Here is a 24,170-nt window from a genome sequence, read left to right on the forward strand (position 1 = left end):
GATAGCAAAGGCTACACATCAAAATCCATGAACTTCTAATATTAACATCCTACCTCCATAATTTAAGATACCTTATATCACCTCGTACAGTAACAGTGCACATATAAACAACATGCTAATATCATGGTTTTGTTGCCATATTGCCTATTGTTTTTTAACATCTGTGATGTTCAAGTGGTTCAACAAAAAATTTTATAGACACATCAAAAAAAGTTTTGCATCATCCCGGTTTCCAGAACTCCTGAAGATAGATGTTGACTGTGGATATTGTATCACAGACACAGTGTCTTTGAATGTTCAGAGATGTCACTAAACCTGCCCAAAGATCTAAACAATCATGCATGAGCAGCACATATTAGATTGGGGGGGGGGGGGGGCGGGGGGGGGGCAGGGGGGGGGTGATAGGGTCCGACAGCCGATCAGCCGATCGAGTCATTCCACTAGGAAGGAGGTACATAGCTCGTGTTGTCTGTAGTTCAACCATGCCAGACAGTCAATACTGCGGTTCAATCACGTCCGCACTGTTACTTTGTGCCAGGAAGGGCTCTCAACAAGGGAAGTGACCAGGCGTCTCGGAGTGAACCAAAGCGATGTTGTTCAGACATGGAGGAGACACAGAGAGAGACAGGACCTGTCGATGACATGCCTTGCTCAGGCCGCCCCAGGGCTACCAGAGGAACCCTGACAGCAACGCCACCATGTTGAATAATGCTTTTTGTGCAGCCACAGGACGTCGTGTTACGACTCAGACTGTGCGCAGTAGGCTGCATGATGCACAAATTCACTCTCGATGTCTATGGCGAGGTCCACGTTTGCAACCACGACACCATGCAACGCAGTACAGATGGGCCCAACAACATGCCGAATGGACTGCTCAGGATTAGTATCACATTCTCTTCACCGATGAGTGTCGCATATGCCTTCAGCCAGACAATCATTGGAGATGTGATTGGAGGCAACCCAGTCAGGTTGAACGCCTTAGACCTACTGTCCAGCGAGTGCAGCGAGGTGGAGGTTCCCTGTTGTTTTCTGGTGGCACTATGTGGGGCTGACGTACGCTGCTGGTGGTTATGAAAGGCGCCATAACGGCTGTACAATACGTGAATGGCATCCTCCAAGCGATGGTGCAACCACACTGGCAACATATTGTCGAGGCGTTCATCTTCATGGATGACAATTCGCTCCCCATTGTGCACATCTTGAGAATGACTTCCTTCAGGATAACGACATCGTTCGACTAGAGTGGCCAGCATGTTCTCCAGACATGAATCCTGTCTAACATACCTGGGATAGATTGAAAAGGGCTGTTTATGGACGAAGTGACCCACCAACCACACTGAGGGATCTACGCCAAAACGTTGTTGAGTAGTGGGACAATCTGGACCAACAGTGCCTTGATGAACTTGTGGTTAGTATGCTATGATGAATACAGGCATGCATCAATGCAAGAGGACGTGCTACTAGGTATTATAGGTACCGGCGTGTACAGCAATCTGGGTCACCATCTCTGAAGGTCTCGATGTATGGTGGTACAACATACAATGTGTGTTTTTCATGAGCAATAAAAAGGGCGGAAATGATGTTTACGTTGATCTCTAGCCAAATTTTCTGTACAGGTTCTGGAACTCTCGGACCCAAGGTGATGCAAAACTTTTTTTGATGAGTGTATATTCATTTTCATCATGATTGGGTATGGTTTGCACACAATGGATGGCACAGTCAAACTTACTTCTGACATCTGGCACTATCTTCTTTTCTTCCATTTGCAACATAATGCTGTTTAAAGCTTTTAGAGAATTGAGTCTCTTTGAGTTACTTGAAGAAGCATCAACAAATAGATTACTGGCACTATTAATGATTAAACTGTAACTCGAATCATAATTTGTTGTGACAAAGGATGTGACACATGGCACTCCCCTATCAACTCTCAACACACAAAGATGCAGTTTGTTGTAGTCATTAATCACTGATCACTTATTAGCACTAATTTTTCTGGTCTCTAAAACTGAACCTGTACCATTTAAGCTTTTTAGTGCGTCCTGTGTGCGGTAGTTCTTATTGGATTCTACATCCTGAATGACTTTTTACAGGTTGCCTTCTTCTACATCATCGGTTTTACAAAAAATTGGATGGCGTGTTTGGAAATATGGTTGGCACGGCATCTTCTGTTAGTTCATGGAAACACTTTTAATTCAACTTTGTCCATAATTCTATCTACTCAAATTGTGTACAATTCGTCGAAATGTTTCATACATACAAGCGGTTGTTTTAGTGTAGAGAAATCTGTAGCGATGTGACGAAACCACACACTATGGCGATTTTCATCGGATGGCAGTGAAAATATTGCTGTCTTCTCAATTTCTGATTTGTAATTCGATCTACATCCAAATACAGTGCACTTGCATGGCATTTCGGTGTTTCACACAATCTATAAGCAAAATGAAATGAAATTAATGTACGATTTTGAAGTACCTGTCACATTTAATTTGTAGTGCTACAGTTTTCTAATAATAAAGTGTATTGTAACTGCTAAACTCTACACTAAACTTTGATTTTACATACCTTCTTGGTATAAGTATTTACTTCCAAGCACTTCGGTATAAAATCACGAAAAGCTGTTGAGCCTTGTGCACATTTGGACAGTCACTGTATTAGTAGTTTGCACAATACGATGTACTTATTTTAAAACTCGCACTCAAAGACATTAGACAGTGAAGTGAAATACACATGGTTGAGGTTATGCACACTCCTGGTTATTATACTTTCACATACACCTATTTCATTATTAAAAAAAAAATTATAGATATGTTAAATGATTTCAGTAGAACAAACGTGAGTGAATATAACTTACACTATAGAACTTCGCTCATACAAGACTCACAAACAAACATGCTCACCAGCTAACGCCAATAACGGAAAATGTAACATCAACACTGGCAGAAGTAATAGGAGCCACATATCCCTTTAACAGGATAAGAATTTAACCACCATGCCATCTGAAGAAGCAGTCAGCATTGGATAACTCATCAAATGGTCGTATACTGAGGAAGAGGAAAGCAGTATTTTCAACCCATCTGCATGATTTTTTTGCTGAACGACTATGAAAACCACAGTAAGATGAGTACAAGTGCAATATTCTTACATATTAATGTGCAGTCTCTTAAGAATAAACTTCATGAACTTCAGTATTGGCTGGAAAACTTAAACTGCATTTTGATTTCAATAAATGAACACTGGCTTAGCAATGACGAACTAAAATTGAATGTACCATATGGATGTGATTTGGCAACATGATGGTGTATCTGAACGTGTTAAAAATAGTGTGAACCTAATCTATGAAGTTATAAATGTAAGTGGGCTGTGCATAGAAGCAAAATTTGAGGCCGCAGCCATAACGTTGCCAAAACAGGAAATTATAATAGCTTCAGTATGCAGCCCCCGAAACACAATGCAGACCTATTTGTGGAGAAACTGATACTCTTGCTACTCAGATACAAAGACTACCAAATACTAATATTTGGTGATGTCAATATAACCATTAGGCTTAAGAACAGAAATGCTGATCACTTACAAAATACATTAGGGTCCCTTAACTTCAGTTGCATAAATGACAAACCCACAAGACAGGAAGCATGCCTAGATAACATAATACATAATTTTCATATAAACAAAACAGAGTTCGATGCAATCAAGCTAGGCATTTCAGATCATGAGGGACTATGGCTCAGATGAACTCTTATTAGTAAAGCAACTGAAACTTCCACAGACTGTAGAAAAATGAGACCAATTAATGAATCAAAGCTAAACATGTTGATAGGTAAATAGAATTTAATAAAATAGGATAAAATAATAACCATTGCAGGTACAAATGAATCAATGAAAAAATTTGTATAACTGTTAATATAAGGCACACAAGCAATCCACCCTGTGGCCCAAGAGGTTGGCGTCACGATAATGCTCCGGGACCTACCTTTCTCCTGGGCCTCGCATAGATTTGAGTCTTAAGCTAGGTTTGCACATGCAATGAAAGTGTCGCCACAGCTAGTGGCATACTGCTGTTGCATGTATGAACTCCCAGTTTTTAGTGGTGCAACTTAAGATACGCTACTTTTGTCACTCCGGAAAAGGTTCACCTCGGTTGTACTTTGTTGCGCAACTTTCCTACCACCACTGCTCCCTGGGAGCATTCTTTGGCAATTATCGTTGTGTAGTTGCTGCTGTACGCCATTCGATTTCAGTGTTTTTTTTTAATTTTATTTCTGAAAAAAATGAAAACAATGGTCGGCAGGTACACTTCCGTTACTATAAGAACAGCAACCCATGTTTGATTTTCTGCAGCAGTGTGTGTGTATGTGTGTGTGTGTGTGTGTGTGTGTATACAGTATTTTTAAACCAATGATGTATCCCACAGTCTTAAAAGATTTTTGAATGTTTGAAGAAACTTAATATGTTGAACCAAAAAAGCGAGTCATATTAATTTGGTAATATTTGAGACCAAGATTATAAAATCTTGGAAGAACGGGGTGTCTGCCAATGTTATTTTCATGCCAGCTCTTGCGTAGTTTGCCACTGCTGACAGCATTTTTATCTCTGAGTGTTGTTTCTTTTATAAACGTGTTTGTTTCCCCTGATTTATCCCTGTGCGAAATCTATTTTCAGATCCAATATTTTGGGTTTCGTCTTCCTTGTATTGAACTCTTTATCATAGTCCTAAGGCCATAATCTGAACTATGACCTTCATAATCGCCCATATGATTTCATGGTGAGTCTGGTCAGTTGCTTAGCTGGGTCAGTGTGGGGCAGTCAGTGTCTATCTGTCCTCCAGAGTGCTAGTATGTGTTAGGCCACCAGACTGCTCAAGTTTGTTCATGCAATGGTCATTGGCGGTTGGATCGATCGGTTGGTCGGTCGCACACTGAGACACAAGATGACTTGCCCGTCTTGAGTGTCGGCGTGTGTGAAGTCGCCATGTCAGTCCAGTGGGCTGCGCTGTATAGCGAGGGGTAGTGGCTTCACGGCTGACATGAGAGCGACAGGAGCCAACCCACAACATCGGCTTGGCTGGTGCGAGCTGCGACAGCGTGAGACGGGAGATGGGTGTGCCTTTCTGCGTCCGTTGAAGCAGCTGGCAGCAGACAGTTCGGGACAGTGTTTTGGGGGTGCTGCACCAGGTCTTCACCAGATATCGCAGTTTATTAGAAGTTAAGTGATTCGTGATATGTTGTTTTGTTTACTTGTTAAATTCTACTTGTTTTCTTGGTCAGTCTCTCGTCCCCAGCTTGCTCGTCTGTCTCCCATCATCATTTGTTAGGCAGTTAGTGTCCGCCTGTCTGTTTGTCGGTCTGCCGTACGTTAATAGCTGCCTCTGTCATATTTGTCGGATTCGGTGTTCGGCTTGAAGTGTAACGGCCGAATTCCTGAAATATGTTTTTATCTGCCTATCAACTTGAGAGGCGGTATATGTGTCATGTAGAGCATGTTTGGCCAACCTTGTATGTTTTATGTAAGACTGAATTTCATGTGTTATTATTTAAATGGTTATTTTAGTATATAAAGTTGACACCCTTCCACCATAAGAGTTTTTTTTAAAAATCAAGTTGCATCTTCGGTGGCAAGTTAATCTTTTAATGTTAGTGTTTTGTACCTTTTCCATCCCTCCTATGGGGTGCATAGTTTATGTGCTTGTGTGAGTTGTTAAAATTTTTAGTTTAAAGTAATCTGGTGTGTTGCAGATTTGCACCAGTGTAGTATTTCAGAGGTTGTTGTGAGCGGTCATGACTACGGCCGTGTCAAAAGGGAGTGGCAAGGTTCTCAGCCCGAAAGCCCATACAGTCAAAAAATTGTTCTTTCTGCCTCTGAATAAATTGTAACTTGATATTTAGATGGTGCTTTCTGATTATAATTTTAAATCTGTTTTTTTAAAAGGTTTTTAGGAATAAAATTTCCATTTGTTGGAAGAAATTTGATTTGTTTTCAACAGTTAGCCACTCGAAACTACTTCCATGCTCACATAGTGTGATTAACTGTGTTAATGTTCTTGATGAATTGCTAGTAAATAAAATAAATTTTTAAGAAAAAGTTTTGAAAGTAAATTCACAGTTCACCCTCTTTCCACACTGACCACCTCCAGAAACTTCCCCGTATCAACTTGGCCCAAAAGTGTCTCTCACACCTTTCCTTACCTCCCCCTCTCCCTCTCAGCCCCAACACTCTCGTCGTCTGCCAAACCTCAATGTCGTGATCACAAAGCTCAGCCCTGTGGTCGTGGAGGCAAAGGTGTTGCCAGAACTGAATGCCCATCCTGTCCTGGAAATCTGCTCAGCCTGATGCATCTATAACAGCTCTGGTCCTACCTTCCTGATGTGTGTGTTCACGGAGTCTGCCTCCTCCATTGATCACTTCCTCACTCAGGGGGGCCTGATTTTTAACTGTCATCACCCCATTGACCCCTCCCATTCCCTTCCACAATCCCACTTCTGCCAATGCTGTCTCCTCTACAATGACCACCTCACCCAAAACTGCAAAAATCCCCCCACCTGCCACCACTATAAAGCCTCTCACAGTGTCATAACCTTGACTATCTTCCTTTCTGCAACATCTGCAATGAACGCCATCCCACCTACTCCTCCAAATTCAAGGCCAAACCCTATTCCACCTGCCTTAATCTAACCGTTCCCATTCACCCATCAGACAGCCCATCCACCCCAATTCCCTTCACCCTCTCCCCATGGTCGAAGACATCATCCATTTCCTGACTATCATCCGCCAGAATATCCACCCCTTCCAACACCCCCACACTCTCCAGCAAATCTCTCTTGTTGCTCATTCCATCTTCCATTTGAATACCTATGCCACATGCTCCAACAACCAGGCCCATTTCACCTTCACCTGCATAGACACCCTCGTTCAAGCCTCTCTCCTCCACCCTCTGCTCCCTTCCCCCTTCCTCCCTCTACCACCAGCAATTACGACGACACATCTACAACCTCTTAACAGCACAGAGACACTGGGACTGACGCCAGACATGTACATGACTCAACTCTGCCCTCCCTGTCAACTCCTCCAAGTATTGGTCTGCCTTCCACCACCTTACTGGTTGCCATCACACTCCACATTACCCCTTCTACAAGTCAAGTGCCCCTTCCCTGACAACCTCAGTAAGGCAAGCCATTTTGATTCCCTCCTCTCCAAGTCTTCACCATTCCCGACGATCCACACTTTGATTACTCCCTCTTCCCTACAGTCCTTCAATGTTCTGATACCTCCCTCCCACCACTCACCCCCAGTTTCCAATACTGGGATCAGTTACCCCACTCAGATTTAAACACTCCCATTACAGGACACAACATCAAACTCGTATAACACTCCAAACACAACACTGCCCCTGGTCAGGATGGTGTCACCTACCACCATCTCAAAGAATCCCCCCCCCCCCTTCCTGGCTATCCTTGCTGCCTTATTTAACATCATATTCATCATCCTCTCCACCAGCTTTTACTGTGATCTGTGGAAGACTTTCTGGGTCCTGTAGTTTCCTAAACCCATCAAATCCCCCTCTGACACCTCTTCCTGTCGTCCCATCTGTCTCACCTCCATGTTCAGTGAAGTCTTTAAGTCCATCCCCTTCCAACATATTCAGCACCACCTTAACCAGCAGCACATCTTTTCCCTTATCCAGCGTGGCTCAACCGATGACCAACTCCTTAATCTTACCAAACTTTTTCCCCCCCCAACTTAACTCCTGCCATTCCACTATCTTTGTTTTCTCGACCAACATGCCTATGAGAGTGTCTGGCATCCCTGGCTCGTCTTTAACCTCCAGACCTATGCCCTTCCCATCAATCTCATTCATCTCATTGCTTCCTTCCTCTCCTGTCATCCCTCCTACTTCACTATCCACAATACCAACTCCTGTACACTCTATCCCACAGCAGGCATGCCCCAAGGCTCCATCTTTCCCCTCTCCTCTATCTCATGTATACTGCAGATATGCCCTAACCACCTCTGCTTGTTCACCTCCTCCAATTTAATGAACCACCTTCCTGCCCCTATATCCTAGCCTTCAACTGTACTGAAGTACCCTTCAAACCCAGCCTATTGCCATGTCTTTATCATTGTGTCCCGCCCTCTCTCCATCTCCATGCCCTCCACCTCTTTTACCAAGATACCTTCCAGCACCTACCCCTCCCAGATGATGAGCTTCACTCTGATATCTACCCCTCGTACCAACTCTAATCCCACCATACCCCCTCCACAGGCCTCCCTCTCCCCTCGTTTTTCCTTCCACTGAGCGGTGTTTTCTTCCCTGCTACACCCCCTCCTTTCCTGTGCAGCCCTTCTGCATCTCTACATTCCCTCCTGACTTTCAATCCCTCTTCCTTTCCCATCCCGCTCGTCTCCTGATCCTTGGTGTAACCCCTGGCACCCTTTCTTTTCATCCCACACTCTCCAGCCTCCCTCCACCGCTTCCCTCTCTTCTCCCCTCTTTTCTCTCCTCTCAGGCCACCCTTCCCTTGGCAAGTCCCTCCTGGCAGTTTTCCCTCTTCGGTGTGTGTGCTCTGTCTCATGCAGTGGTTTTAAAGTGTCGTCATTGTGGTATGTGTTAATACTGTGGGCAACTTTTAACTTGTGTGTGTGACTTCAATACATTTTACATGCTACACACATCGTCAACTGTGTTTTTTATCTTGATGTGGACTTTTTTAACTGTCCCACAGTGAACGTCTCTTTGCAAGTGTATTGTCTCCCCTTATTATCTTCTGACCTCCCCCTTTTTATCGCCTTTTATATGTATCATTTAATCTTTTTATTTACTGTAATGTCACTCAGCTGAAGAGCAGCAGATTGTGCTGCTGACAGCCCTCCCATGCCCAAATGGGGCAGAGGAATGAAATCACAACAAAGAAAATTACCTATGTGAGAACTGGTATGTCAGTCCTTAAACCAACTTTTGGAAGTCGTAGCTTCAGACCACAGTCATGGGCCCTATGTTTTGGATACACATTTGGTTGACTGTGCAAATATAAACCAGTCACCCATGTAATACTCACTAGGCAGAATGAGTTTGTAAAATTTAATTATAAACTGGAACTGCTTTTCATTATTTATACTGATACAGAATGCATATTGGAACCAGTCACTGGTTGTGGTCAAAGTATAGACTGATTTGTATTTTGATCAGATATCTTTACACAAACCATTCAGCGTCTCTTACTACAGACACAGCAGTTATAACTAGGAATCTTCCCAGTTTAAATTACACAGAGGAAGTGATTGCATGCAGTGGTTTAGTCAACAGCTCTTGCAATCCCTGAACCTGTGAATGGTGTTTTGTTACAATATAACCAATGATACTAAGCCCCAAGAAATAATTAGCATTTTTCTGTGCAAAAGTCAGTCACTTTTGTGAGAAACCTTTTGAGGAAGACAATGTGAAGCACCATTATTGTCATTTCCCTGGTGCACACCAATGTGCAGCACACCCCAGCAGCAATGTGCAGCACACCCCAGCAGCAATGTGAATTACAGACATCACTATACTGTGCCAATTGTGTTTCACAATTATGATGGTCATTTCTTGGTCATGGAACTATGTGGAGAAAAGGTATCAGAGGTGATAAAGAAATTAGCTTAAATCCAGGTCGTGTTTCACTAATGCATCAGGAGAAGAGATGCAACATAAATTTTTGATATATTGATCCACTAAACTTTCTGTTGTATTTCATTGAAGGGTGTGCATCTTACCTGAAACCAGGAGAACTCAAGAGAATAATAACATATTATCCCAATTATCGAGAGATCAATTTAGTTAACCAAAAGGACGTTTTTCTTTACAGATATGTAAGCACTGAATCGATTCTTCTGAAAGATCGCCTACCTTCATTCAAGAAGGGTCAGAATTTGCTAAAAGGCGAAACAATAACTGAGGCTGAATACCAGAGAGCCTGTAATGTATGTAACACATTCAAGTGCAAAACGGTCAGAGAATACTCTGATTTATGTTTAAAAATTGATGTGCTGTTCTTTGCTGACATCCTCGAAATCTTCCATGGTCTTTGTCTTAAGACAAATTGACTGAAACCTGCACATTACATTACCTCATCTGGTTTGGCAAAGTAACATCAGCTGAAAATTATTGAAGAGGACTTGTAGATAATAACCACTATCAAACAACTCCAGTTTGTAGGACCATCATGATGAAAACATTGATGAATTTTACGTCTACCTTTATATGAACAGCTTATACAGATAGGCGATATTGTAGTACCTTCCTGTGCCTAATTTTAAATGGCTTCTTTTAAAAAGCATCAAAAATTTTGATGTGGGAAAGGCAGCAGATGGTTCGAACACAGGATACATACTGGAAGTAGATCTTGAATACTTCGAAAGTATTCACCATTTACATTCAGCTATATCATTATTGCCAGAAAAAAATGTCATCACAACCAGAGAGTGAAAAATAAAAGAATTTTTTTTGACTTTGAATGACAAGAAAAATTGTGTCATTCATTACAGAAATTTGAAACAACAGTTGAAAAATATAGGTCTATTGGTTTTAAAACAAAATGTTTAATCTTATCATTTAGGCAAGTTCTGTGGATTAAGCCATACATAGTGAATAACACACAAAACTGCGTGTATGCATGAAATGAGTTTGAGTTAATTTTCTCCAAACTCATGAAAGATGCCATATTCAGCAAGGCCATGCAAAATATGAGAAATATGTAGGACATCAGACTTGCAACATCATGGAGAGCAAGTTTCGGGTGGCTGCATTAATTGCAAAATATAATTTCCAAAGGAGTGTAATTTTTAATGAAAATTTTGTCACCACTGAATTTTGCAGACTAGATGTAGTCTTCAACAAACCAATTGCAGTTGTAATGGGGTTCTTGGACATTTTGAAAACGCTCCATTTTGATTTACATTATGGATGTATACTAAACAAATTTCCGCCAAATTGTGTAAAACTCTGCTACATAACACTGATAGCCTTGTATACCACATCAAGATTACCAGTAGCTATGAGGATATCAGGTGTGTTGTGAATACAAGGTTCGAAACTTCAGGATTCCCAGAGAATAACAAAAACCATATTACACTGGTGAATAAAAAAGTGGTTGTTTTGTTGAAAGACAACTGAATTGTGAGCCTGTCACAGAATTTGTGGACCTGCATGCAAAAATGTATGTGCTTGAGACCCAGCCTGGGCTCATAATGTGCAGAGCAACAGATGCAAAACAGCCATCCGCAAATAAGCCCACCATTGACAATTACAAGCAGTGCGCCCTGGAGTCAGAAGTGAAAACAGCTGTGTAGGTTGTGATTCACTCGAAACATCATGTGTTTTGAGTGTTAAACAACTTAAGCTCTGTTTAACTGCTCAGGGTGATAAGGTAAATGACACTGGCCTGGAGATGTTACCACATACAAAAAATGATGATGATGATCGTAAATCATATAAATTATTGATTGGTTTTTATTGTAAAAATGTAAATAATGTAAATACTTTTATTGTAAAATGTAAATACTTGAAAAAATATATAAATAATGTAAATACTTATAAAATATATATTTAATGTAAATATTTGTAAAAAGTATAAATGATATAAATACTTGAAAAGTGATGATTGTGTATAAATAAATAGCTGTTTGATTTTTATTGTCAAAATGCAATTACTTAAAAAGTGTAGTGTGAATACTATAAAAATGTAAATAATGTAAATATTTGTATGAAAAACAAATTTGTCTGATAATAAATTCGATATGCAATGTACTTTTGTTTCTGAGTATTCCTTCCATATACCTCTACAGTCCATCTTCACACACCAGCGAGTGTCTACTGTCTCAGCTGTGCTGTGTCTTACCAGGATAGATGACACATGCTGGCAGCGACAAGCAAGGAGCTGAAATGACACTTAGTAATATGTGTATTGTGAGCTACTGACAAAAAAAAAAAGTTTGATACATGTAGCATTCATACTTTTCATAAAAAAGAAGTTATGAGATGATGTTCAATGATGAGACAGAGGTGGAAAGATGTGCACAAACACATTCATATGTGTGATGAGATTTAACGTGGAAATATTTCCATTTAAATGACAAGGCAGTTTTTGAAAAAATTCACAAGAATTGACTTCTGACAACATGGGTTTTTAACCAAGTAGCATACTTGATGTATGAAACACAGTGGTATGTGGGGCGGGGGGGACAGGGGGGGGGGGGGGGAAGGGGAGGGGGAGAGAGAGAGAGAGAGAGAGAGAGAGAGAGAGAGAGACGTGTGTGTGTGTGTGTGTGTGTGTGTGTGTGTGTGTGTGTGTGTGTGTGCATATCTTTGACTTTGGACTCATTTCAATATTATACCATAGTGTTTAGGTAAATAATGCATAACTTTGAGTTTGGTTCAAAAATGGCTCTGAGCACTATGCGACTTAACTTCTGAGGTCATCAGTGACCTAGAATTTAGAACTAATTAAACCTAACTGACCTAAGGACATCACACACATTCGTGCCCGAGGCAGGATTCGAACCTGCGACCGTAGCGGTCGCTCAGCTCCAGTCTGTAGCGCCTAGAACCGCACGGCCACTCTGGCCAGCTTGAGTTTGGTTTCACTTTAATATTAGGTCAGATGTATGTGACTGTTATAGAAATAGAGAATATCATTGACTTTAAAGTGAGTGTTACATAATTTTTTACTCCAGATCTGACACATCATTGTAATAATACTCTCAGATTGGTTGGAGACTGGAGAAGAGGGGAAGTATGCATTAGTTAAACGTAATTTTACACCAGTTTTACATATCATTTAAATACTACACTCAGATTAGTTGAAGATGTGGAGGAGAGGTTGAGGTAAGGGGGTATAGAGCACAAGTCTAAGTTGCAAAAACAGCATGAGTTTTACTGACATTTTGCCTTTTTGAGGCATCTTTAGAATTCGTATAGGAACTACAGGTAATACATCAGTCCTAAGACATCGAAATTTTGGTGTACACCTTTGGCGAAGGCATGGAGCTACACTTTGCCAATGGTGCACACCAAAATTTCGGCTACTTGTGACTAATGTGTTACCCGATTTCCTATAACAATTCTGAAGATGCCTCAAAAAGGCAAAATATGTCAATAAAGCTTAAGCTGTCTTTGCAACACAAACTGTTTTTTATACTGAAAATGTATCGCAGTTTCTGTCTATGGCCTTAGAGTGGGGGATTTACATACACAATTGGTTTCTTTCAATTATCTTAAATTTTTAATACTGCAGAATGATTGGCTGGAAGTAAAGAGGGGATAGGAGGTAGGTTTTCTTAATTCACTACTAGAACAATTGTGCTATTTCCTAACACTACACTCTGATTCGTAGGAAAGAGAAGAGATAGAAGGTGTGAAGCAAACAATTGGTCTTTTTCCATCATCTTGCATTTTTAATAGTTGTTTTTATTGGCTGGGGCTAAGGATGGGGAGACAGTGAGGGGGGAAAATGGGGAGACAGGTTTTAATTTTGCACTAACACAGTTGGACTGCTTTCTAATATGACTTGCTCTGTTTACATCATCTTGCATTTTTAATACTGTGTTTGACTGACTGGAGATCACTGGAGAGTACTTTTTCTTTTCTAAATTTTCAGCTGACACAGTTCACAATTGTGCTGTTTTCTTCATATTGATTTTCTTTCTAAGTACCTCTGCGCTGTGTCTGGTTGGAGATAGGGGAGGAGAGGACATTTTTTTTTAATTTCCCACCAACACAATTGGACTATTTCTGCCATCTTGGATTTCTTAATACTGTGTTATGATTGGCTGGAGATAAGGAGAGGGGAAGGGAGATGGAAAGGGGTATGGCTTTCCATTGATAAGCATGATGACATCATTAATAGGAATGCTGATGTCACTACCACTGCCCCTGCATATAGGCAACCCCAGTACAAAGGCAAAAATAGATCACGTACCATAGTACGTATCAACGCTAGTTGTTCCTTTAACTACACTCATGGACAGTTTTTCAAACAAAATTGTGTAATGCGCAGAAACCATCCAAATCAACTTTTGTAAAATGTTCTCTAAAGCAGTGTACAACACCATCTAGTAACATAGAAGTATGTTGGAACTGATTATTTTTGTGTTAACAAATAATGTATCAAATGTGATGAACTTGGAGTTTATTTGGCGCACAGTTATACACACAAACCTCAGAAAAATCAATTATGTACCACAGGAAAAACAAAGCTATTGGGTTACAAAGAAAATGCACACAGCAAAGATTCATGACAATCAAAGAAGATAAATTACTGAGTCTGTAACATATGCAACAAAAATAAATTTGTCTTTCTTTTGCACTTTTTTTTTTTTAATGGCATGGTTAATAAATGTATCTTCTGGTTGTTCGATGGAACGTGTTCCAGTAGAAATTCATTATCTTGTACTTATTATGCACAAAATGATAACATATATCAATATGGTCCACAGCTCGTGGTCTTGCGGTAGCATTCTCGCTTCCTGGGCATGGGGTCCCGGGTTCGATTCCCGGCGGGGTCAGGGATTTTCCTGCCTCGAGATAACTGGGTGTTGTTGTGTCGTCTTGATCATTATTATTCATCCCCATTATGGTCGGAGGAAGGCAATGGCAAACCACCTCTACTAGGACCTTGCCTAGTACAGCGGTGGGGGTCTCCGGCATTGTCCCCTGTATTCCTCAGCGTATGGGACCTCATAATCATCTCATATCAATATGCTCATTCGTCTGGTGAAACTCTTCATGTTTAATAAGTTTCACTGCACTTAAATTGTCATTATTCAACATTGTTTTTATGTTGTTGAACAAAGCCAAGTCATTATGCTATGCCAACATAGCGACGTTTTCACCTATGGTCTCAGTTATCATAATGTCTCTCAAAGGCTCATATCATTTATGCATGATTGACTGACATTTAATGAAAAGAGTGAAATATTTGTGATAAATCTCTCAATAGATGAGTGCAGATGCTAGGAGGGGTAGGAAGGGGGAGAGGAAGAAAAGGCAAGGACTGACTTCCAGAGCCCACTGCTGGAGATACATAAGGTCGGCCAGAAAAATTTGGTGTTGCTGACCAATTTCCAGCTGTAAGACACAGCAAGAACTATGGAGAGAACAAGATCATTTTATTCATCATGACCTACCGAGTTTTTGTCTGTAAAGAAGCTGGCAATATACATGGAGCAAATCACTTAATTAACAGAGACACAGGATTTCAGATCAGCAAACTATGGGAATCAGTGTTAGTAGCACTGAGTCACTGTCAGTCTCAGAGAAAAAAATCCAATGAGACAACACCAAAGGGGTCTCAAAGTCAAGGGAGCTAGACCAAGCATACAGAACCTGTGTGCATGCACAATCTGGCATCTGTGCCTTGAAGCCAAGCTTCTCACACCACACTCTGCTTCACTCTTTCTCCTCGCAGTAGAACTTCTCTAGTGACGTAGCATATAAACTGGCTCCCAATAGGCACATCTGCTGAACATAGAAGGCATCTGCGTCATTGAAATATTCTGCAGTTTCCATGACTGCATCCCACATTACAATATAGCTAATTCACAGGATAAAATTAAAATGATATAGTCAGTTGTGAAGAAAGTGTCTGGTCAGCAGCACAAGGTCGATGATATAAAGTCAGTTCGTAGTAAAAATATTTCTGTTATTGAGAAATCAGATATATGTGCAGTATTTAACAATCATTTTATGAGCATTGCTGGTGAATTAAATAAAAATTTACTTTCTAAAGGGAATCATATAACTCCCTTGGAAAATGCCTTTCTGAGACTGATGTCTGAAATACTCCTCTGTGATACTGACAAGGGGGAGATTGAGTCAGTAATTAAATTACTGAAGATTAAGGACTCTCATGGATATAATGGAGTGCCTAGCAGAATATTAAAGTACTGTGCTGCACATGTTAACCCTGTACTTAGCCATATTTGTAATTTTTCCTTTACGAATGTTCAGTTTCCTGAACGATTAAAGTACTCAGTAGTAAAGCTGCTTTATAAAAAGGGAGAAAGGGGTAATGTAGACAATTTTAGACCTATTTCTATGCCATGAGTGTTTGCTAAAGCTAATGAAAAGGCTGTTTATGTAAGGATAATTGATCATTTTATATCACATCATTTGCTATCAAATGTACAGTTTGGCTTTAGAAGTCATTTAACAACTGAAAATGCTATATTCTCTTTTCTCTGTGAGATACTGGATGGGTTAAACAAAAAGTTTCAAATGCTAGGCATGTTTTTTTTATTTAACTAAAGCGTTTGATTGTGTTGATCACAATATATTGCTCCAGAAGTTGGACCATTATGGAATACGGGGAGTAGCTCACAATTGGTTCACCTCTTACTTACTTCACAGTGTTGAGAATGGCTGTGATGTGGGGTCTGAGTGGTGTATCGTCAAATGGTGTGTGTGTGTGGGGGGGGGGGGGGGGGGGGGCAGGGATCAGCATTGTGGCCACTCCTGTTCCTTATTTATATAAATCTAACATATTTCCGTTTGCTGATAACACTAGCTTGGTAGTAAAGGATGTTGTGTGCAACAGTGGCTTGGTTTTGGACAGTGTAGTACATGGTTTGTAGAAAATAAACTAATGCTAAATCACAATAAGACTCAGTTTTTACAGTTTCTAACACATAATTCAACAAAACCCGACATCTTAATTTCACAAAATGGGGATATGATTAGTGAAACTGACAGTTCAGAATTCTAGGCATTCATATAGATAGCCAACTGTTGTGGAAAGCCCATGCTCAGGATCTTGTTCGAAGACTTAATGCTGCCATTTTTACTATTCAAACGGTATCTGAAGTAAGTGATCGTTCAACATGAAAATTCATCTGCTTTGCTTATTTTCATTTGCTTATGTTGCATGCTATTATATTTTGGGGTAACTCTTCCCATACTAAATATTTTTGGCTCAGAAACAGGTGGTTCAGGCAATAAGTGGTGTAAGTTCATGAAGCTCTTGTTGACCCCTGTTCACTAGTCTGGGTATTTTGACATTGACCTCTCAATATATATATTCTTTGCTGTCGTCTTACCGAGCGAGGTGGCATAGTGGTTAAACACTGGACTCGCATTCGGGAGGACGACGGTTCAATCCCGCGTCCAGCCATCCTGATTTAGGTTTTCCGTGATTTCCCTAAATCGCTACAGGCAAATGCCGGGATGGTTCCTTTGAAAGGGCACGACCGACTTCCTTCCCAGTCCTTCCCTAAACCGATGAGACCAATGACCTCGCTGTCTGGTCTCCTTCCCAAACAACCCAACCCCAACTGTCGTCTTGTTGACAATATCAGCTTATTCCCAAGAATTAGCAGTTTTCACTCAGTTAATACTTGGCAGAAATCCAACCTGTGTTTGGATCAGGCTTCCTTAACTCCTCTGCAGAAAAGTGTGCAGTATACTGCAGCATCCATTTTCAATAAGCTACCTCAAGAATTCAAAGATCTTAGCAGTAATCCACGTGCTTTTAAATCAAAACTGAAGATGGCTCACTCCTTCTATTCTGTTGAGGAGTTACTTGTAAAATTAAGCTGATTGTTGTGTTATATTGTTGACTGCATTTACTGAAACTTATGGCTTGACTTTTTTTGGGTTCATAAACATTTTATTTTTATCTGTTATTAATTTTATGTTGTAATTTCATGAACTGACATGTTCCATGACCTTGGAGATTTGTTCCTCAGTTTGATCCTACAGACCTTGACATGTAAATAAATAAAATAAATGCAAGAACTTTTCCAGCTATTAAGCTTTAATTTGGGCCTGTCTACTAGCGTCTTTGTAAGTCTCCCACTATGTATACTTGTCCGGGATAATATGACAGGAAAATGATGGTAAAGCTGATGTTCACAAGCAGCCTAGGAAAAAGTTCCAGTTTATTTGTTGTCAACATTACAAACAATGATATAGTCTATCATCAACAAAGGAGTTGCTGATGTGGGACTTCGTTAGGGTAATACAGTTTGTAAGCAAAGCACACTTTATCAAGACCACTAAATGCATATGTTCATATTCAGGAAGGGCACTGTTAACCAAGGTGTTGAGTGTTCTAAAGCCAACTTCTTTCATTATTATCATGTTTACAAAATGACTGGAAGAAAAAAAAGAGTTGAATATGAAGTTTATTGTTTGTTTAACCATTGAAAAACTGTGCAAGAGACACATTCTTACAAATCCCTTGGTGATAAATATTATGAATAGGATAATGGTCAATGATTGTACTGACAGAATCACTATATGGATTGCGATTGGTATCCACAAGATGTAGAAAACATATTTTAATAAATGCTTTAATGATCCTTGATATGTCTCACAACAACAGGGGAAACAAAGAGGATGCAGGAATAATAAAAAAAAAATAATAGAATTTAAACTGTATTTATATAATTACATATCACGTGTCTTACAGACAAATATTAAATAATTTTGTCTTTGTTAGTATAAATGATATTGCACTTTCAGATATTCAGGTATATAGTAAAAAATGCCAACCTGAGATGTCCATATTCCACATCTAAACAAAGTCCTGTATCAATATTTCATGTCTTCTTTATAAAAGGTTATCATACTATTTTGTGCACATATGTTCATAGGATACTAGTCGCATTAAGCAATTTTCATTCCTGAACATTGTGTATCAGATATTACAGTTCACGATGAGCAACTGACCAGATACTTTTGTGGTTTGTGAGGACAGTTCTGAATTCTTCACATTACCAAAGTTTTAAACACAATACAGAATACTGACAAATATAATAGGTACAAAGAAATCTTTAAAAAAATAACACTAAATATGACATTAATTTTGATGAACATCATGATGTAATCTCGATTGCAGTGTTATTGAAAATTGATTTACACAAGGTGTATAAAAGAAACTCAGATTCCATATAAGTTACTGTTCATCTGTCCATGGTAATTACAGGATGATAGCAAGTATTCTTCATCAGCCAAACACACACACACACACACACACACACACACACACACACACACACACACACACACACACACACACACACACACACAGATTTCTTATTTCTCTTTATGATTATGAAAATGTACATACTCTTAATACAACTGTACCTCCATGATATTTTTTTTTTTTTCAATTTACAAAAAAAGATTTATTATGTTATATTACACATCAAGATGAAATGCAAATCTAGGGTGTCTACAGACAATAAAATAATATACAAATGATGTCAACCTTACATACACACAACATATCTTTATGCAGAAGTGGTTTACAAAATTTATGTTGTAATTCATTCACACTTTGGTTCATCATTATTCAAAAGTATGTTTTATGAGAATACGCAATAGATCAGATAAAAATTATGATTTGCTTCCTTGTGAAATATGTACAAAACAAGCCTGAGTAGTATGAAGCAGTGTTCCACATTCTTCCCTCATTTCACATACATGAAATAAATACCATTACACTATCTAACAGTACTGGCTGTAATACATTGCACTGATTTGTTAAGTTGACTTTAAAGCAGCAATGTGCCACTTTTCCACCAAGGAACATGTTTTTAAAAACTTCTCTGATGTAGTGTAGGCAGAAAGGGAATGAAATAAAGATGTTTAAACATAACAGAAACAAAAAAATCTGCTTCTTTCTCTAATTTATGATAATGCTGGAGAAGAAAATGTGGACTACACCATAGGATCTCATGCCTGTAATGAATCTGCTGCTGCCGTCAGATAATAAATCAATTTCTGTACCTCATTTATTGTATTTTAATGTGTGGAAATATGTTCTGAAATATCAAGATTTGTTTTCTGGTTGCTGGCTTATTTATTTTTGTGAGGGGTCAGGTATTTAAATGTAGACTTTCTTAGGTTATACTGCTGAACAGCTCTCAAGTTTCCATTTAAGTGGCAAAACTGAAACTCTCTAACAATTCTGGCTAAAATATCAACTTCTAATTGAAAAGGTCTCTAGTTTCTGGCAATATGTTTATTTAGCTACACCCTAGTGATTTCACCACAAGGTCATGAGCATAACACTTATTGAAACATTACACAATTTCGTCACTGCCACCTGGCTGGACACCAGAGAGATTTACAATAAGAAATCAGTATTTTTGGCCAAAATTCTTATTATTTTTATTCCTGCAGCAGCAGGTCATCTAGATCAGTAACGAGCCATAGTTTACATTCAATTCTTTAACATCTTTTACTATCAATATTGAAGTAATTCTCTTAGACACTAGATGTTCCAATACACCAAAATAGTTGTAACACATTTATGTTTGTGTGAGACAAGTATATTGGTAGTAATCTCTTATCCTGTTTTTCTTTCTGCAAGAAGTGCTAGGTGCACTGGTTTAGACAATAGAGTATTTCTGGAGACACAAGTGTTTCTGAAGACATGAAAAGAAAAATAATGTAGAAAACATAACGCACCATAATATTTCTTATAACCGCAAAGTGTTTTGTTGAACAGTGCGTGTAGGATGGTGGTGATTGGGGTTCAAGGATTGAAGTGTTATACTATTACTAAATGTATTAGCGGTACTTGACTATAAAAGTGACTAGCCAACAGAGAGGTATGAGAAGAGTGAGAATTCAGTATCAGTTTCTTGCATTCTTTTTATCATTATTTTTATTATTATTGTAGTAGCAGAGTGATCTACATTGTTACTTAGAAAGATGTACTACACACTGTAAAAGATAAACTGAATGATAAAACATATTTAATTTTTTTGAGCCACAGAAAATGCCAAGTCATCGAGAGGCAATGAGCTTTGACAGACAGTTAGAAATTTTGTGCAAAATGACTTGTGCATATCTTTCAGGTGTGTGTGTGTGTGTGTGTGTGTGTGTGTGTGTGTGTTTTCTGATGTCAGTGCTGTTGCAAACACAAAAATGAATAGGTAGTGAATTTATAATTGGTGTTTGTTAACTAGGCTTTCATAGTTTCATGGTAAATAAAAAGAATTTTCATTCACCAACACTTGACATGCACATTATGTGCAAAAAATAATTCATAAGATGTCAATATTGTCAGTGTTTGGTGTAATAATAAAACAGAGGTTTACTGATGAAACACATTCATGATATATTACCAGAAAACTCCTTCCACTGATACTAAGCGCATGTTATAGGTTCTATGTAATTAACAGAAATGGTTTAAATGGCTCCTGCCATAGGGGATGTGCACCCAACCTGAATTGGGGCAAGGATAAAAGTTGCAATAAAACTATGTTTCCAGACAATTTTCATCTTATAAAAGAAAAATGAAACAAAAACCAAATGCAATTCATACCAAATCATATTATCAAGTCAGATCACAGAAACTAATAATATGTTGCACCAATAGGATATAAAGGGAAATAAAAAGCTAATCTCTTGCCTAAAATGAATTGGTATATCTATTTATCCATGAAAAAAATTGTATGTCAAAGTAATGTATAATGTATACTGAGTTAGGTTCTTTTCTCTGCATTCATCTGCTGACACAAAAATCAAAGTAGTTCCTCATAATTACTCATGTTTCCTAAAGTATAAGTGACTTGTTCTGTGTCAATATTGTTACAGTTCAATTATGTTACTTTGTACTGGGTAATAATTCTAAGATAACTATTTTTTATTGTTTCTCTCTCTCTCTCTCTCTCTCTCTCTCACACACACACACACACACACACACACACACACACACACACACACACACACACACGCATGAACACACACACACACACACACACACACACACACACACACAAGGAATAGTAACTGAGAAAATATTACAAAATAAATGGCGTACAGAGTAGAAGGGCAGAGACTAGGTCAAAATAATATAAATACCCGAATTTATTAATCCTTGTTGTTACAATAACAGTAATAATAATGTGCTGAAATGTTCTGATAATGAAGGAAACTTGACTATTAAAACAAATTCTGCTATCTATGGGGATCTTTTTAGTACTAAAAAGATTAACTACCCTAGTAAAATGTACACAGAATGTATTGCTTTTAATAATGTGACTCTTGCCATGTACATATACCAGACCAATTCATTGTAGGAATTTATTAACATCAACAGCATGCTTTGTGTTCATGGGTTATGCCTTTGGAAAACTAAAGCGGTGTAGATTCCTTTAATTTAATTAATTATTGATAAAATTGTTAACTCTGACTCCATCTAATTTGCATCTGTGTATTACAATGCATAATGCATTAGAAATCTAACACTGCATTATGTGTTGACTGCATAGGTGTGTGGCAAACAATTGATGCAAAACTGCTTACATTATGGCCCGTTGTATGAAAGGATATAGGGCCAAGGCACTGACTAGTCTGAAGTAGACATTTCCCCATTTATTGAAATATGCAAACATGAGAGTGATTCCTTAACAAATAAATCAAGCTCCATCTCAAAAGCTCACTGCATATACTGAACAAACCTTCCTGCAATGTGTTTTCAGTGCATTATGTCCATGAATTAGATTTTATAAACCAAAAAGGGGCTCATATGACAGCTTGAACAGTTGATTGGGCTTAATATTTTGGACTCTCAGGGAACATATTTCAGTGGACTTTAAACTCACTGGGTATTGACATCATCTGTGATCATGTATGTTGATTTCATGTAGTCAGATATTAAGAATTTAGCAAACACTAAACTCTTATGATATGCAGTAAAAGTGTTTCTTAGATAGATTCAGACAATTCAATAACCACGGAATTAAAAATATGTTAATAGTAACTTTCTCACCAACAAATCTGCTAATTACACTTGCAACAAAAATTAAGTTGATAGAAATCACAATAATGTTTAAAATTGAAAAATTAGACACACTGCACAAATTAATGCTCCAATATGGGTAGTTCAACACAAAAGTGAATAAATCTTTAAGAAATTTATGTAACACACATTTCTGTTATGGAATGCTCCTTGTATTATACAAAACTTTTGAAAAATCTCTCTGTTTCTGCATTGTACTTAGAGACACACTGATGCTTAACTTCCTTAGACATAACCACTGATGGTCAATTCAGTCAAATGTATAAGTACATTAATTTCTCCATGCAGATTATTATATCTTAAGAAAATAGACTTTACAGTAGTTATTCACAGTCAGTGTGGAGTGTCCATTGATTGTATATGAACCGCATCTTCTCGATACAGCAATCTAATGAAACCTTCTTGAACCGCTTTGCTTGAAAAGCAGGTACTAGGTGAATATCTTGTGTTCACACACTGTAACAGTCATAACGAATCTTCCATTCTTCTAAAGACTATTTCACAGCTGCAACAGGCACATAACAAAGTTTTGTCTCAATCGTTTAATTTATTTAAATCCCAGAGATGACATTATAAATTTGGACAAATTGATAAAGTCACTGTATTTATACATATACATATATTGTCTCAGGGATTAATCACTTGTCATTGTAAGGATAGGCGGACTTGTAAACATAGCAAGAGTAATTTTCTTTTGACCTTTTCTCTGCTTAAATGCACACAAATGGTGCCAGATGCTGCTGGAATACACATGCACAAACTGTTCTAAAAACAGTAGGTGCGAGTTCCAGGACAAATCCTTCCTTGTGCTTGAGCATCCGGACCATCAGGGGTCCGGACACCCAGCCCACGTCAGCCATAGTAATACTGGCTGTTTGTGGCACGGTTCAGGCTCCGTGGAATTCCACTGCTGCCTCCGAACCGCACAACTTCTGATACACTTGTAGGTGGTGTTCGACCTGGCACATTTGGAGCTTTGGTAGGAACAAGTCCGAGGACTGTGTCTGATCCAGAAACTGCTGTCTCCATTTCTGCTTCACTCAGGTCATCTGTAAAACCATTTGGTAATGTCTGTTCTGTTGGTGGAGCCGAAGGCTTTGGATTGCGCTGGCTTCTACGGCGTTGTAGCAGAAGCCGTCCTATTACCAGTCCCAGGAAGAGGACGAGCCCCGCCGTTACACTTAGGATAAGATACAGGTAGAACTTCTCCTGGTTTCCTGTAAAACAATGCATTTTTAACTAACTGTAATGCAATATATGAATAACAATTATTACTGCAGTAGAATATTTCACTTTTTTTACTGTATGCTGCTCAGTTTAAACAAAACTAAAACATGGAGAATATCTGTGAATATTACTTTATCTATTACAATATATGATTAAGTGATA

The 24,170-nt window shown here is 38.8% G+C and overlaps 1 protein-coding gene across 1 annotated transcript in view; it reads right to left on the reverse strand.

Moving 5' to 3' along the window:
* Positions 1-18,387: 18,387 nt before the first annotated feature.
* The window catches only part of LOC126471020 (protein eva-1), a 333,354-nt gene continuing 327,571 nt past the window's right edge, over positions 18,388-24,170 (reverse strand). Inside the window, exon 8 of the mRNA XM_050099080.1 lies at positions 18,388-23,998. Within this exon, the coding sequence (XP_049955037.1) occupies positions 23,634-23,998 (365 nt within the window). The 3' untranslated portion in view covers positions 18,388-23,633. The remainder of the gene's footprint in view (positions 23,999-24,170) is intronic.

Source organism: Schistocerca serialis, chromosome 3, assembly GCF_023864345.2.
Source record: "Schistocerca serialis cubense isolate TAMUIC-IGC-003099 chromosome 3, iqSchSeri2.2, whole genome shotgun sequence".
Classification (NCBI taxonomy): domain Eukaryota; kingdom Metazoa; phylum Arthropoda; class Insecta; order Orthoptera; family Acrididae; genus Schistocerca; species Schistocerca serialis.